General features: G+C 45.4%; 1 protein-coding gene and 1 pseudogene across 3 annotated transcripts in view; both read right to left on the bottom strand.

Moving 5' to 3' along the window:
- Nucleotides 1–1,102: 1,102 nt before the first annotated feature.
- On the bottom strand, nucleotides 1,103–1,275 carry LOC126539277 (U2 spliceosomal RNA; annotated as a pseudogene).
- Nucleotides 1,276–4,563: 3,288 nt separating this feature from the next.
- ITP (ion transport peptide) overlaps nucleotides 4,564–16,886 on the bottom strand; it is an 81,487-nt gene continuing 69,164 nt past the window's right edge. For 2 of the 3 annotated variants that reach the window (XM_050185854.3, XM_050185857.3), the window contains exon 3: nucleotides 4,564–5,344. In XM_050185854.3, the coding sequence (XP_050041811.1) occupies nucleotides 5,236–5,344 (109 nt within the window). In that variant the 3' untranslated portion in view covers nucleotides 4,564–5,235. Of the gene's footprint in view, nucleotides 5,345–12,192; nucleotides 15,600–16,886 lie in introns of those variants that run through there. The other variant, XM_072285454.1, reaches the window with a different exon arrangement.

The raw sequence follows: 16,886 nt of genomic DNA, 5'->3' as shown, positions 1-16,886 counted from the left end.
TCGGCGGAAGGATGCTGGAGCTACCGGCGGCGGCTGGATGCCTGCTTCCTTCCGATTCAGAATGCATTCAATGACACCGTGCGTGTGGCGCGCCCTGGTGCGCAGCGCGCGCACTGCACGCTGTAAAAGGTTTGTATACGATCAGAAGTCGCATGCTTCCAGGTTAAGCTGCATTTAAAGACAGTTGCTTTTGTCTGCATTGGCCATACAAAGCTTTTGAATAGATTAAGTGAAATTGAGTTTAATTTAAATTGTCATTTGCGGTAACTTTTTCGTACACCTCCACAATGCTCGCATTTCAGACTGAAGCCAGTGAAACACAGTTCTTGCGGTGCATTCCACAACCTCGTTTCTGTCTAACTGAACATTTTTTCAGTAATCTTTTTGTGCATTAGCAATTATATGGTCACTCCAGACGAATTTCCGCCATCGGCGTCGCCGTGATGTCATGTATTAAGTTCGATGCTACAAGATCGCGACACCGCCGTATGCTGTGGTGCGAGGGAAAACGTGCCAGGATGAGGCGAGAAGGATGGCGGCTTGGTGCGCACCGTCTGCTCGCGCGCGCGTGGCAGGCGGCTGGAGGGAAGCGGGCGCAGGTAGCGCCTCCACTTATTGTCCGGCCGCAGCTACGAATGACGCGGCTTAGCGCAGCCGTAGGCGCCCTATCTGGAGGAAATCTGCGGTGGGTGCAAAGATGAGGCGCGCCGAGATGGCTGATGGCTTCGCGTGCGCTGTGCTCTCTCCCGCCTGTAGTTCGCTTTGAAGCGAGAGGTAGCACGAACGTGAATTCGCTTGCCGCCCCTCTTCATCACGCCAGTGTTAGGACAGCGAGTGTCCGCGGTCATCGAGTGAGGTATGTTCACGTATGCGCGCGCGCGCGTGACACCATGCTAGGTAATTTAATTAGTAAGTGAACGTTTACTGCAATTCATGCGGTCGATAAAACTACGAAACTTGCTTCGTGTAGTCTAATACATTGCTATCGCCCTCAGTGCTTCAATTTTCGAATGAAATTGCGTTTTTCTTTCTTCTTTTCTTTCTTTTTACGGCGAAGCTGTTTATGGCTAGGGTTCCGTGCATTTTTGTCTCGCGTGTGCAAAAATCGTGGGCCGATCCCGGAGATAATGCAATACTGGGCCGACCCGCGGCGGAGGTGAAGCACTCCGCCAACTTGCACAATTAAGTTTAATATCTTGAGTCCAAATAGAACCCGTATCAGATATTAAACTGATAAGAACAGATACCACACTTCGGCCCGCGTCGGCCACGTCTACTTTTGCACCGCCCTCTCTTTGTCGGCGTTCCAAGCACTTGCGTGTTTACTTTGCTTTCCTTCCGCTCTCCCGGGGTGGCGGTCCCGTCGAAACGTTACGCGTGTCTAGTTTCGTCCGGCTCCTCGAGGCGGCGGTCCCGTAGTCCACGCGAATATGTACACAAAAATCCCGGTAAATACGCTCGTGCCTTTGTTCAAAATTATGTGTCACCTCTGTGTCGTGTGCTAAACAACTTCACTTGTCATCCTGCTTCACAGAGTGGAATGGCTTGTCTTTTGTTTTTTTGTTTTACCTGTCCTAAGGAGGGCAGGAGAGAGCCTCACGTGTTTGATTGGGACCAAATGAGTATCACTGACATTGTGCTGTTATTCTCGTTTGTATACGTTCGGAAGACAGTTGACAGGCATAAGCCACGCAAATAAGAGTTCGTGAAGTAGAACTGTGTTCTGGATGTGACGCCTTTTTGTTTGTCATGGTTTTGTTTAAAAGACCTGGCCTTTGGGTCAGCGGTAGTTCTATGGGGTCAGCCGCACTTAGGTGACGCACTACCTAATGCTTTCAGTTCAATATAACTAGCATTTCTTGTGCCCTATTCAAAACAGTGGCCGTTTTACCACGAGAAGCAGATGCCTTTCAATGGAGGATTGGGCTACATTGTCACAATTTCAAAAATGTTTATTAGTGTTTGATTACGTAACAGAGAGGTGGTTCGCTCAGACGTCGATGACAATGTACGTCCTGTGTACAATGCACGACCAATACCCAAAAGAGACGAATTGCTGTAATGACACATCAACATATTTTTGCCTAACTTTCTTTTCTTTTCAAGGTGCTGGTACAACCAGTTAAATTTACCACCACTGGCTGCGTCACAATACTTATTTCTTTCATGTTGTCAAGTATAGCGATGACGGAAATGCAGCGCAATGCACCAATGTTTTGGGTACGGATTCAAATTTTGTTGATAAAGTGGCATGTCTGCTTGCTAAATTAATGTGTACAATTGAGATGCCTATGTGGTCTCTTGATGCTGATGTGTGCAGGATCAGATCTTTTGCTAGCTCAGCACGGCTATGCGAGCATAAAAATTTCTTGTTGTTTTTGTGCCGCGTGCGTAAGTTATTTCGTTGCCCCGAAGGAAACGCAAACATGACCATTTATCAAATGGGGGAAATGATGTGCATGTTTAAAGAAGAGGCGGGTCTCCGTATCTAGGGGAGCTGGTCGGAGCATACGCGTGGCGGGCCTAGGTACACGGGGCACGTACTTTACGGATCACTCCCACGAAACTCAGAGCGCGTCTCATCGTACTGCATTATCGAGGGCTTCTGCAAGCAAGGTCAAGCACGTCGTATCTTGCGATTGAGCACGTTCTGACGCTGACTAAACGTAGACCGCTTTCTCCGGAAGGTCCGCCACGGGGTCTGAAGGGGCACGACGGTGTCTGAAGGGGCACGTTCATCGCGGAAGTCTCCAGCGCGTCTATTGTTGTAATGCGCAAGCTATCGCTTATCAACACAAGGTTGGTTCAACATAGAGCTCATTTTTTTTACAGCGAAGCTGTGTATGGTTAGGGTTCCATGCATTTTTCGTGTTTGTGCGTCAACAATTAAAATACACCTGGGTGAGCGTGAACCGAGCCTGTAATAATAATAATAATAATAATAATAATAATAATAATAATAATAATAATAATAATAATAATAATAATAATAATAAATGTAATAAGTAAATCAAGATGCATTGTTTCAAGTCGATGATTATAGTGGAATCGTTTGTGAACAGCACATGGATTCACGAGCAGGAGGCGTTGCCATACATGCAAATGACGAAATGTATGTACAGCCGTACACCCTTGACTCGCAAGTGGACAATGCCACCGACAGTAGGGATGTCTGTGCTTTGCAAACGAAAGACGGAGTTGTGATATCCACTGCGTATGTATCTCCTGGCACGCCCAAGTGTGATGAGAAGTTCATAACGATGCACTTTGCATGGGTTTGCCGTGATGACACTACCCCTGGGACCATCGTTGGAGACTTCAACATGGACATTTCAAAACCAGACAAGAAGTGGTTCGCTCAGTTTGTGCTAGAATAGTTTGGTTTGAAGTACCGCACCAATCCCAAGTCCCTTAACTACTCAACAATTAACGGTCCTGTATAGATTTAACTTTGGCCAAGATTCTAAGGTTATAACCGAACCAATCAGTGTAGATTACAGTAATCACAATGCTATCGTCACTATCATTACCGAATGATGAAAATAAATACATGTACCCTTTTCTTCGCGAAATGCGAAGATTGTGGGATCGTTCCCCACCTGCGGCAGGTTGTGTCTCCATCCACTTTCATTTCCATTAATTCATCGTTTCTTTATTTCATTTATTAAACACAAGTAATTTCCCCTATGTTGTCCTTGGCGTCAGTGTTTGTTGGCTTCTTATGAAATGACTAATAAAAATCGGGCCCCTCGGTTAACCCCCTTTCTCGTTTATTACATAACGAGGGTCTGGAATCCGGCAACACTGATGCCTTCAGGTAGCATGTGTGGGTTTATTGACCAGTTGCCTTCGCCCAAAAAGATCACGTTCTCGTGATGCCTGCGGCGGAAAGAACGTTCCACGTCCACCGCCAAGGTCTGCGAGTGGTGGCGCTGGCTAACACTCCCAGGGTTCTGCTAGGAACCACAAATACCCAAGAAAGTGGGTGGGGAATCGGCGCCGCGGTAACTCAATTGGAAGAGCATCGCAAACGAAAAGCGAAGGTTGTGGGATCGTGCCCTACCTGCGGTAAGTTGTTTTTTCATCCACTTTCATTTCCATTAATTCATCGTTTCTTTATTTCATTTATTAAGCACAAGTAATTTCGCCTATGTTGTCCTTGGTGTCAGTGTATGTTGGCTTCTTATGACTTGTATAACCCTGTGTGACGTGCTACAATTTCGCTGGTCATACACCTTCAAAGAGTGTAATGACTCCTCAATTTCTTCCTTTTCCTTTCTTTTTAGCTTACGAGTACTCTGCTTTTGATAAAGGTAGCACATTGGACACCATGGAGTAGAAGTCTGTCACTTCCATCTGCCTTTGTGGTCTGTTGCAATTTGTTGATTTGCGACTACAGCGCGTCCAGTCCGCTCTAAAATGTCTTTAAAAGTCTCGCTTTGTCCGCATACATCTTACGCAAGTTTTGCACCCAGTAACATAGGCGCTCTAGCCTTCTCGTCGGACCTCGGTGTCCGTACACGGACATCAGACGTACATCAAACCAGTACACACAAACACATGTGCTTTCCAGTTTTTATTGAACATTGTGGGTCGGAAAACGTGGCATAAACGAACGAAACAACGATTAACACGCATATAGAGCATAAAAAGCACCAACTAGATTTTTTAGCTCAATATTATAATCTTTTCTCTTTATCTACAGCTTCGAGCTGCCACCATCACGGCAGAAACAAGTGCGTCAACAAAATAAATATTGTATAACAATAAATGGCAGGCACTGGAGCACTCAAATATCGTTCGAACTAAGTCAAAGCTAAAGCGAAACGTCCTAGAGAATAGAAAGGCAGTATAGCGTTGTCACAGACGCAGAAGGACGCAAGGTGGCGCTATAGTGGTCGTCACGTCACGTGACCGGACCACGTGTTGCTTCTCCCCGGCGCTGGGGGGCGCTTCCGAAGCAGGCAAAGGGTTGTGTTTTCGCGAGGGTGGAGGCTTCAGCAAAATATATTTTGTAGCGGTTCCTTTACGAGGCAGATGGCGCTGCAGCTGTTAGCTGTCGTCGTTCAGTCTCGTAGTTATACAGGCGGCGTTGTTTCGCTTAGTGATGTGGTGGCGGTGATGGTGGTGGCATTTCCGGGCGGTATTGGGTGGTTGTCTCTCGGATGGCGCTTGCGTGTTGTACAAATCAAAAATAGATTGCCGATAGTGGCCCTTCTCTCTATACACTCTCGTTCAGCGGCTGTAGAGGTAATCGACCTTGCTCTTGAGACTGTCCATCTCTTCTTTTAGAAGCAGGGCCTCGGCACACTTGAGGAAGTTCTCGTTCTTGAAGCAGTTGTCCCTGCACAGATGAGAAAGGGAAAAAATAGAGATAACAGCGGTTAGAACGTCTTGCCACAGACCGGAAAGTGTAACTGAAGGGCCAGAACCAAGTGAGAAAGAGAAAAAAGGGAAGGAAAGACAGGGAAGTTATCCAGTGTAAATACCGGCTGGCTACCCTGTGCTGGGTAAAGGGCTAAAGGGAATAAAAGGAGAAAGAAGAGAGAAAAAAACGAGTAAAATTCACGCAGTAACGCGATGTTAATCACAACAACAGTCAAAGGTGGTCACACGATTCACAGGCCCTTAAAAACTTGAGCAAAGCCCTTAAGGCCTTGAGTGCCGAAACCCGTCTGGACCAGTGTCCTAGAACTTTCTCTTTTGTGAAGGGGTGATTGTCCAGTTTTTCGAGCGCGGTCACGAGCACTTTTCTTGGCACATTGTAACGTGGACAGTCACAGAGGAGGTGCGCGATCATCTCCTCGCAGTCGCAGGTGTCGCAAGCAGGGCTGTCGGCCATTCCAATGCGGAAGGAATAGGAGTTCGTGAATGCCACGTCGAGCCATAGGCGGCACAGAAGTGTTGCTTCCGCTCGTGGCAACTCTGGTGGAAGACTGAGTTGCAAACTTGGATCCAATCTGTGAAGACGTGCGTTCGTGAATTCACTGGTGTTCCACAGAACCAAGGGTATTTACATTAATCATTGTAATTAACCGTGGAATTATGGAATGAACTAGATGGTTATTTCAGTAAGGCATATCATTTCAGAGCTTTTTTGATCTTTTACCTAACCATGTTACATGTGTGGGGATGCGTGACTCTCACGCGTTCCCTGAGATCTAGTTTTCCCGCATAACTCGTCTCCCGCAGGGCGGCTTCGCCGCGTGGCCTGGCGCCCGCGGCGGTCGGAGTGGTTGAAGCACCGTACGAGAGATGGCGCGAGTGTTGCGCTGATGACGCCTCCTGCAGGCGGGGCTACTTTGTCCCAAGAGCACGGAGGAGAACCCCACACATGTTAAAACACTGTATATCCACATTGTTGTATCCTGTATTACAATTGTATTCACTATTTGTGCTTACTCCTGCTATGCCTTACATAAAGAGAGCAATGTTTGTAAATAAGTAAGAAAAAGACATGATGGGTGAATACACGGAATGAAAAGGTACTGCTTTCTTGAGCAAAAAAAAAGTTTCCTTAGAGGCCAAGTGAAATGAACTATTGGAGCGCGTAAAGGGCTGATTAGATAGTGTACTTCATGGGGACCCCGGATATACTGCAAGTTTGCTTCTGCTGGGACGTCACGGAAAAGAGCGAGCGTAGTGGCTTGACTCATCCATCACTGCAGCTCATCACTTTGGGTTAGGAAAGCATTGTATTAGCGCATTCAATCGCTATCACGAGCCATAGTCGGATACAGCTTAACTCTGCACTGAAGCCCCGCCCACGCCCTCATAACCGCCAGTCACTGTTCCTCCGCAAGGCTGGAAATAGTTCGTACTTGAAACTTCCCCTGTTACTTAGATAAGGCGATAACCACAACAAAATAATTTATTAGCGCGTAATTTTATACGTTTCCACTCCTATAGTATAGTGGAACGGTGAAAGCCTAATTCTGTATTGAACTGCAATTGAACGCTTGCTTCGCTGCAACTATTTACTGTCAAGCTTCACTTCAATTGGCAGTTAAGTTTCACGAGTAAAACGGGCTCAGCAGTCAAATGAACTGTACCGCGGGCTTTTGAAAAATGAAATGTTCAGACTCCAGAAACTTTGTCCACGTCTGTTGCACACAGTGGTGTAGCTAGGTCGTCTGGCACCCGGGGCCGCTAGCTCTTCTGTCACGCTCCCCCCCCCCCCCCCGGTTTTAGTCGAGGATAGCGACAATTTTCGGGTGTTTTCAGACGTATATGACACCCTTCCCCTCCTTCCCCCCCTGCTGGCTCCGTGCACCAGTGCCCACGGGCCTCCGGCGAATTCGTGGCTGAGTGGTAGCGTCTCCGTCTCACACTCCGGAGACCATGGTTCGATTCCTACCAGCCAATCTTGCAAGATGTTTTTTTATTTATGAAGTGCCTTCTGGGATTTATCGCTCACGGCCAACGCCGCTGACGCCGACGACACCGGCTTTTCTGTGACACGAGCTCCTTAATGCTGTCGCGTTGAAAGGCTCTTCATGAAAAGCAGGCGCTCCGGAGGCATCAAGTACGACGCCATTTTGAGAATGTCGCGACCATCTATCTTCACGACTGCTAATGCGAAAATTTTCGAAGTGGCAAACGTGATTGCACTGTCTGCGCGTCGCGTCAGCAGGGCACTGTTTCTGAGCGGTCAACGCTTGCAACTTTTTGCCTTTCATAGAGAAACGCTTCATGACTTTTCACTAAACTGGAGATTGTCTGACGAGGAACAAGAAAGACACGAGTAATTAACAGCCTAAATACCAAGGTATTGAAAGAAATACCTTAATGGCCTTCTTTTTATTCACAGCTTCGAGCTGGCACCGTGACGACAAAAATAAATGTGTCAACAAGATAAGTCAGCCATATACGTCTGACACCAGCAGGAGGACAACCAATTTCTGCTGTTCTTTATTATTATAAAATAAATTCGTAAAGAAAATAAATATAGTAGCGATCAGCTGTATACCTCTGACACCAGGTGGACAGCTGACTTCTGTCGTTCTTGACTATTGTAATTATTATCAGCAGTAGTAATTGCAATTTCAATACGCTTCTATCTTGCATGGTTCTTCATTGAAGCAAGCAGGAAATTGGCCCTTAACCAGGCGTCTGTGGTTTATCGCTTGTTGCTGTTGAAATTGATCAGCTATGAAGTAAGCAGGGTAAGGGAACAGTAGAATCGTGACCTGCAAAAGTAGTATATAAACGTCTAAACCCGCTGCCTCAAACAGGTGGAGTTGTTTAATTGGAAGAACTCTAGCATACCGGCCGAATCCTTAAATTCAATAAATCAGGCGTTCTTTCTTCTATTTTTTTTCCTCCACAGGTAACTTGCGTCTCCGCCGTTTGTAGGGGAATTCAGCCCAGCGTGAATTTGTCAGAAAAATACGCAGCACGGATAGACGAAGTCTTTTATAGACGTCATGACTGGCGGGTTGGCGCTGCTGCCTTCCCCCGAGTATGCACAGATAAACTTTGGCTCTTCTTAGCCCCGGTTTACTTGCCTGAACGACTTTCTGGCCCGGTAGAGTGGACCGATCTCGGAGGCAATGTAATCAAACGGTGGTTACTCGCTAGGCCTGGTACCGCGCAGTGCGCGTGTCCTCGCAAATAATTTTTTTACTGGTTTTTAAGGCGTGCCGATCTCGGAGGCACGCCAACGTCACAGAACTCACGTGCCTCCATAGCATTAACAAATAAGCTAAATAAATTATGAAGTTTAACGTGCGCAATCAGTTACAAGGGACACTAGCGGAGAGTTGCGGTTTGATTGTGTTTAGATACGATTTCTGGACCGCACGCGAGGTTCTTTAGCGTGCACCCCCAAAGCACGGTACACGAGTATTCTTTTTTTGCGTTCCGTCCCCATCAGAATGAAGGCAGCGGAGTGGCCAGTCGAACCCGCGACCTCCCACTTCAGAAGCGCAATGCCATTGCCAATGAGCCGCCGCGGCCCGTGTAAGCAGTAGAGAGAGCCAAAAGTGTCCTCAGCGGTGTATCTCAGCAGGTCTGTCTACCGGGAAGCTAACCTGTAGTGTATGGCGCGCGTACATCTCACAAAATTCTCGTATCCCAACCGATCGTATATAGTGCATTTGTTCGTCACTGAGGACTGAAGGGGGCGGGGGAGGCGGGAACCAAAAGCAAGACAGCGGTGATCGTTAGCCTCTCTCGCTGGGCGCGGGTTCTTCGTTTTCCAAGCCAAATTGTTTCTGCAGCCGAGCTGCACAAGCAACTTCACTTTTTGCGCATGCATACCTTTTTCCTCCACCTCTTACCTGCGCGCAGCAGCTTTTACTTCCTCGCTGATAAAGCGCGCGTTAAATGCGTCTTTTTCTTTTTTTTTTTCCGCCTCTCCTGCGGCCAACTACCGCTAATGCGCGTAGAAGCACACTTTACTGTGTGTTTTCTTCGTTTGTAAAAAGAAAAAAAAGAAAAAAAATTTGTTTATTGACATCGAATGCGCAGCCCTAGTGATTCCCGCGGTAACAAACCACGCCACGCAGCGTTTTCGCTACTCACGCTATCTTTCTCATTTCTTCGCTCTATGTTACGCAATGGCCTTCTTTCGTTTCCTCCTATTTTCTTAAAAGAACTTGCGCTTCTCCGCACCGTTGCAGAAGTTTTCCTTCAGTCATTCAAAAGTTGCGCAGCAAGCTTAATAGCGATGTTATTGCCTCAAAACCTCGTTTAAAAAGTCGCGCGCGCATTTGTTGACCGATGTCATCACTCGCTGCGGTGACTTAGTGGCTGTGGCGTTTTGTTGCCGAGCGCGATATACGATGCCTTGGGTTCGATTCCCTGTCGCGGTTGCCGCATACGAATGGGCGTGGAATGCAAACATGCCGGTGCCCCCGGGCTACACAATAAATTACTCGAGAGAACTATGCCGCTAGCGTCAACGTGAGGTACGAGTATGGCTGTTGAGCCAACATGGCAATGGTGATTAATACATGGATTTGCCTGAAACTTCTTCCTTCTGGAGTCAAACGGCTTTGTGACTTTGCAGTTAAAACATTTTTGACAGAATGTGGCGTCACAAAAGCAACAGTTCGCGTTGACTTACATGTGTATGTAGAAACTTATTGCCTTCATGCGACTGAAAGATATTATTTTTTGACATAATTGAGAAATATAAAGCATAAACAGTGAAATAACAAAAACGTCTGAATAAACACGCACGAAGACAAGACAAAACTATTTACTAACCATCAGTGAGCGATCAGAGCGCCACGGTTCTTCCTGGTAGTTTTTTGTAGAAAACAATATGCAGCCGATTATGACCTCCGTGATCGGTGGCGGCGCGATTCTCGGAGGCCATTAGTTGAGTGCCGCCTATTTAATAACTTGAGTTTACCGGGTCACGAATAAGCTTTAACCGGTCTGTACATATATTTCAGATATTTCCATTTACAGATTATGGTGTAAATACCGAAGTCGTGAATTAAAGTATATAGCATCGCTGGTAGCGACATCTAGTGGCGCTTTGTTCAGCTACAGCGTGCTTAAAAAGAAAAGTTTTTGTGCTGCGTGACTGTTCTGGTCGAAGGACAAGAGGCACTGTACAGAAATGTTTTTTTAACTGCTGACGGTGTTAAGCCAGCAGCTACAAGTAGCCCACAATCTGGTATTGCAATAGTACCTCTTTGTGCTGTGGTTGAACGAAGTGCCGCAACACGGCGCCACCAGCACTGCTGCTTACGCCTACGGCGCATGCCGGTATTGCGAACGCAGTTCTAAGCATTTACCTTTCCAACGAGAGCTCCACAGGCGTCACAATAATACTGTTGTAATTACGCATGCGCAAATGGTAATAACTACGCGGATCATTGAAAACGCAACCTTATTCGACGATTGACATGAGCCTCTTTGTTTTCGTCTGTTAGGGCTGCTTTTTACGTAAAGGCTATAAACTCCTTGCTGACTGAACTACCGCAATGGCCTGTCTACCATACCATACCACACTGTATACCATACCAAGCTACCATACCACAATGGCCTGTCCTCAGGATAGTCATCTCAAACGTCTTTTTAAGGCGCAGTGTATATATATACATATATAAACGTGCTTACGGCCTCCATCTTGGAAACCAGCGCCATGATGAGGACACAGACAAGGGAGCCAAGGACAAGAGCTGACCTTATTTTTACAACTGTACTCGTCTTTCTCGTCTGCGTCCCAACTGCTGCGTTGGTAATCTCAAGAGGAATTATCAACGCACCCAGAACTACATAATTCTTTCACGGCTACATAATGGTCCGGTCTAAGGAGACACCTTTATGTAGGGGAGCTCCTACATAAATGCGGAACGATTCGCTATTCTCGGCATCCGCTGAACCACTTTTGATTACGTTTGCTGCATTTAAAAGACGAACTTGGAAGTCTGCCGCCTGAAAGTGGTGGGTTTTCTATTCAGGGCTTTATTTTCTATATTCCTAAAGGAAGAAGAAAAAAGAAACGGGACAATCCTAAAGAGTGAAGTATCCAGTTTACACCTACAGAACTAACTCTTCAGTAAAGCCAGATGTCACAATACAGTGGGCTTCGTCGGGAATCTAAAGCGGACAAACTTAATCTATTGTAGGCCGCTTTATTACACATCACCGATTTGTGAATAGGTCTTTTGCAAAACTGGTATAACAAACGAATTAACAAACTGGCAAACATTTGAAAGTTATAGCAATTTGATTTGTCTTTGCCTTTTTTTTTTTCAAATCAAGCATATAGCTTGCATCCGTCTGTGTGCCAGGCGGAAAGGTTCGAACTATGCATCCACCCGCAGCCAAGCCGGCCGTACTATCACGAGTGCCACGAATAATGAATCATAATTACTCGTCCGCTTCAGATGTCCTTCAGTGGATGCAGTTTACAGATATCGCTGCCAGGTTTTCTGGGTGTGGAGTCAACGTGCTGTAAAACTGATGATTCAATTCGAACAGTCGACGGAATCTATCTATTCATACGAAATGCAGCAAATTTCGTCCGATTAATTTCGGTGGCTGCCTGATGAGATAATCTCTGCCTGTCACGTTAACGTTAGCGCCGAAATCCGGGTGCGATATATATATATATATATATATATATATATATATATATATATATATATATATATATATATATATATTTCTGACGTAACCAGCCCCACGTCACAAATTCAGAAGCACCAGAGAAAAGAAACGACACAATAGTTGAACGCCAAGTGTGACTTGCATTTTTCATGTTTATTTCTCTTTTTTTGTTCTTCACCCTCCCATTCTCGTTAGCAGGAGACACCATCATTCGCCTCTCGGAAATGTTTCCAAGGTTCTCTTTTTTTCTCGGTTTGTTTCATGTTTCAAGTGTAAATATATATAATATATTCCCCTTATATGATTTGTGCATATTTCCCTCTCTTTTTTTTACCACAAGCCATGAACACAAGGAAATCATACACGAGTACATAAGGAACAGCATGTGTAAACCAATGCCACAGCGTCTCTGTTTTCTTTCTGCAAATGAAGTGCGGTGAAAGCACACCTCGAACAAAGAGAACAAATCGGTTCAGAATCGTGAGAAAATAAATAAACGAGCCATATATGATGTATCATAGTCTCCTTCGCCCTATTAATATATATCTATCTATACATATCTTTCTTTAATTGAACCTTTCGGCATCTCAGTGTTTATCGTACCATCCTGAGCACAAGTGTAAAATCGTGTAGGCGCACAATGCGGTGAAAAAATATCTTTGCACAAAGGGGAAAAAAAAAGCTGAAATTATTGACCTCCGGCGTAAAGGAAAGCATAAACATTCCGAACACATTGCTTGTGCAGAATCCGGCTGCAAAGAACAATTTGTGCTGTGCAGAATAACTACAATATAAGAAAAGTGAAATTAACAACCCTCAGAAAGTTATCACATAAATTGTGTTTCTATAGATTTTTTTCTTGCCGTCGATGGTCTTTCTGCTGAGATGCAATTTAATATCATTAATAAATTTTTGATTAGTAATGCGGTGGCTTTTCTTTCTTTTTTTTTCGTATCTCTGCTCTCTATGACGCATTAAACTCTCAGTAGCGTTCACATTTCACACCCTGTGTATGTTTATGCATAACTTAGAACATAAATAAGACGCGCACATAATATGTATATCAAATAAATAATACTGTTTTGCTCAGCGCGCGCAAAAAGAAAAGTAATAACAAAGGAGGCATATATCCGCCTGCACTTGTTCTATACAATAAAAATGCACGAGTCTGGGACCTGTACGCATAGTATGCAAGAATTAAAATCAAAAGACGTGTTCTCAACAGACGTCTGTTTTCTATGTACAAGCGTATAGGCTTTCTGAAGACAACGCAGAACACAAAATAGACACGCGATGAGACTCAACGTTAAAATCAACAAAACACGCAAACAGAATAAAAGAAACAACACAGGCCTCAATTAATCTCAATCGGTGACCAGCAAAACGGCAATCGTCTAAAAGAGTAGTTATTCTCCTGCATAGAAACGACAGAATGTTCTTGCGGTATGTACAAAATGAACAGAAGTGGAACAGCAACAAGGAGAGAAAGAAAAAAAACAGAACTGCACATAGGAACACCTCCAAACGGTTACTTTCTCGAGCTATCAGATCCTACGCGAAGCTATGCCCTTGGTGTGAGAACGCTGGCGCCTTCGAGGATATCGGTGGGTCCGTCCAATCTATCACTCTGATCAAGCACTCCGTGATTGATGCTTAAATGATTGATTATTGTAATCCTTTAATACCGAAGTAATAAATATTCAACTGAGAATTCGACATCTTTTTAGAGGACCGTTGGCGGGCCTGCTCGCGAATTTCGGCAACCACTTTTGCAGAGGTGAAAGGCTGAAGTTTAAAAACGTTATAATCAGTTCACTTGCGAGTTCTCCCTGAAGTACAGCCAGGTGAGCCCTAGATATAAAGACGACGTTTACCCCTTTTCGCCTAAGATCGGAATCGAATTTCTCATCACGGTATCAATGACTTCCGTACGTTGCAGCTTTCACATTTGGGCTGAATGGAGTCGATCATGTTCTCAGGTTTCGAGCCTTCGTACATAATTCAGGTTATTGCTTAGATATAAGCTTATGTTTAAATCAGGCCCGACGTTGTTACTGTCAATCCAATACACAAGTGTTGAAATTTGTAGCTTTTTTTCTTTTTCTTTCAGCCTTAGCAGACGTTGGATGTCACGCAGTCTGCGACGAGGTATGTTCGTCGGTTCGTATTTGCGGGGCCAAATATATTCCGTCTCGTGAACACCATGCAGTGCACTGAAAACTAGCTATTTCGTCAGCCAATCAGGAACGAGAACCGGCTCTGCATCACAGGAAAAGAAGACCTCGCCCACTCTCTGCCGTTAATCCCTCCGTGATCCTCGTCACGAACGAACGGATTAGCCGCATACAATTAGACAACGCTACCCTTGGTCCTAGCCGCTCGTTAGCTGACGCGATCCGTATCTTACTTTGTACTGCACGGATTTATTGAAACAGTGTACGATTACCGTGATCTGTTTCCACGACCAACACCCACAAGGCTCCCAATTTGTTCGTTCAGCTGTTTTGAAGACAGCAAAATGTGGCAGTTCACTGAATTAGGATCGCGATAGCTGATCCAGGGCCCACCGCGCTGGCAACCAGAACGCGCAGGCATTCGAACCTGGAACCTCGAAGGTGCGCACTCACACCATGGACATAGCACTTATCGTCACCGCACCACGGCACCGTCCAGACCTTGAAAGCCGCTCTTGCGGCGCGTAGTCGCTCTTGGCGAGCCACTGCCATCAAACAGTCGCATGGCTAGAACCGAGATTCGATGCGCATCGACTTCGACGCTCCACACGGGCGCCATAACGAACTCTCTCCTGCGGAGCACGTGACTTCCCGCACGAGCAACACAGTGCAACGAGGCACAAGAATACAAAACAAAAACAATGACAACAAAGGCGACGTTAACGCCGCGAGGCAAGCGGCCTCACTGAAGCACAAGTTCGCGCGACGGCATCGTCTTACGAACCCCGCAATGAGCGATTACTGTACAAGAGAACAAAAGGAAAACAAGTATATCGCGTGCTCTCAGTACACTCATGATCTGTTGATTCGTTCTCTAAAGACACCTTAGGAACAGTCAATAATTAAATAAGTTATACAATAGACAATAAACTGAAAGTTCGTTGTCGCTTTTCGGATATCGTGGACGGATGGTTCGATGGGTGGTCGACGATTGGTCGCTTGCATTTGTTCGTTGTGTCGTTTCGTCGATTTGTTTGTTTTTTGATTTTTTTTCTTCTATCGTAAGGAGTCGAAGTAGTCAGAGAGGAAGGCTGAGTTTTTTTTTTTTTTCTTCGCTACCCTTTCTCAAAGTTGTACTCGCTCTCTCTATCTTTTTGTTATCTCCCGTCTCTAGCGAACACGCTGTCTCGACCTCCTCTCTGCCTGCTTCCCGTGAACTAAAATGTAGATGCCGGGCCGGTCCTGGATCATCCGTAGATGTAGTTGATCATGCGTCGCAGATCGGCCATTTCGTCTTTCAGTAGGAGGGCGTCGGCGCAGAGGTCAAAGTTTTCGTTCTTGAAGCAGCTGCCCCTGTTGACCGGTCGTGTAGGAGGCCCAGAGAGGAAAACAAAAAGAAAGAACTTTGTGGTTAGACGAGTTGTCGCCGTCACACCCTTGAAGGGGTGTCTGCTTCTCGTTCAAAAAGCACGCGCCGATATTTTATATGTATGTATATAACTCGTACGAGCGAACTCGAAGCAAGGCGACAGACGGGGAGAACTGTGCCCTACATAATGGATCTCCCCTGAGGGCAGTACGAATGACTTCAGCCCAGATTCTAAATGAGAACGTCGTTCGAATTCGAACGCAGCCCTATGTTGATGTCTTGTTTTCGGATTTACTTTCTATTTCTACGACATGATACATCGCGCTGCAGTTACATACATTTTGGAAGGTGTGAAATTTAGTTCGGCAGATGTAACCTTTATTTAGGCCCCATATTAGCATTATGGTTGGGACGAACTGCCAATAACAGACATTTCCCGATATAACGAAGCCCAATCGTACGAATTTCTTTAGTTTCTCGAAAAGCTTTCCGATATTCTCCGACATATATTCATTTAGCATAATGCATCGAAAAACCTCAAACCGACCGAGCTGAACTCGACATCTCGTCCTATTTAACGGAATTTCTGTGGGGGAAAAATATGGGTAAAATATAGGCATGCCGGGCTTCAGTTCAGGTGGCGGGCGCCATTGACTTGTTTACTGCGTTTGTTGCTCCCATGAAGGAACGCAAGACATGCTAAACGGACCCGCTGTCTAGGGTAAGTGCGATAAGTGTGCGCACACGCAAGCAAAATTTTCTATCTTTTCTTTCCCTGTCTTAAATAAATGTTTTGAGGGAGTTCAATTCACGATGTTTTCGATTTAGCGAAGTTCTCGCTTTGACGAAATAATTTCCGCGTGCCGTCTACTTCGTTTATTTGCGTACGGGCCATAAGGCTGACCTCGTCAAAACGATGTCGCATCCGACACGTTATATCGGATGCTCGTTAAAAAAAGGGCGTTTATTTCTTACACGACGAGAAATACTTTAGCTTTACTTCGTTGTATACCGTTATTCGTTATATGCGCGTTCGTTATATCGAGATTCCGCATACCGTCTACTTCGTTTAACTGCGTATGGGCCATAAGGCTGACCTCGTCAAAACGATGTCGCGTCCGAAGATAAAGACTATTGATTGATTGATTGATTGATTGATTGATTTCGCATCCGACACGAGCATACCTTCGTTATATCGAATGTTCGTAAAAAATCATTTATTTCTTACACGACGAGAAATATTTTAGCTTTACTTCGTTGTACAGCGTTAT

This window comes from Dermacentor andersoni, chromosome 11, assembly GCF_023375885.2.
Source record: "Dermacentor andersoni chromosome 11, qqDerAnde1_hic_scaffold, whole genome shotgun sequence".
NCBI lineage: Eukaryota > Metazoa > Arthropoda > Arachnida > Ixodida > Ixodidae > Dermacentor > Dermacentor andersoni.
This window is presented reverse-complemented; position numbering and strand designations above follow the sequence as displayed.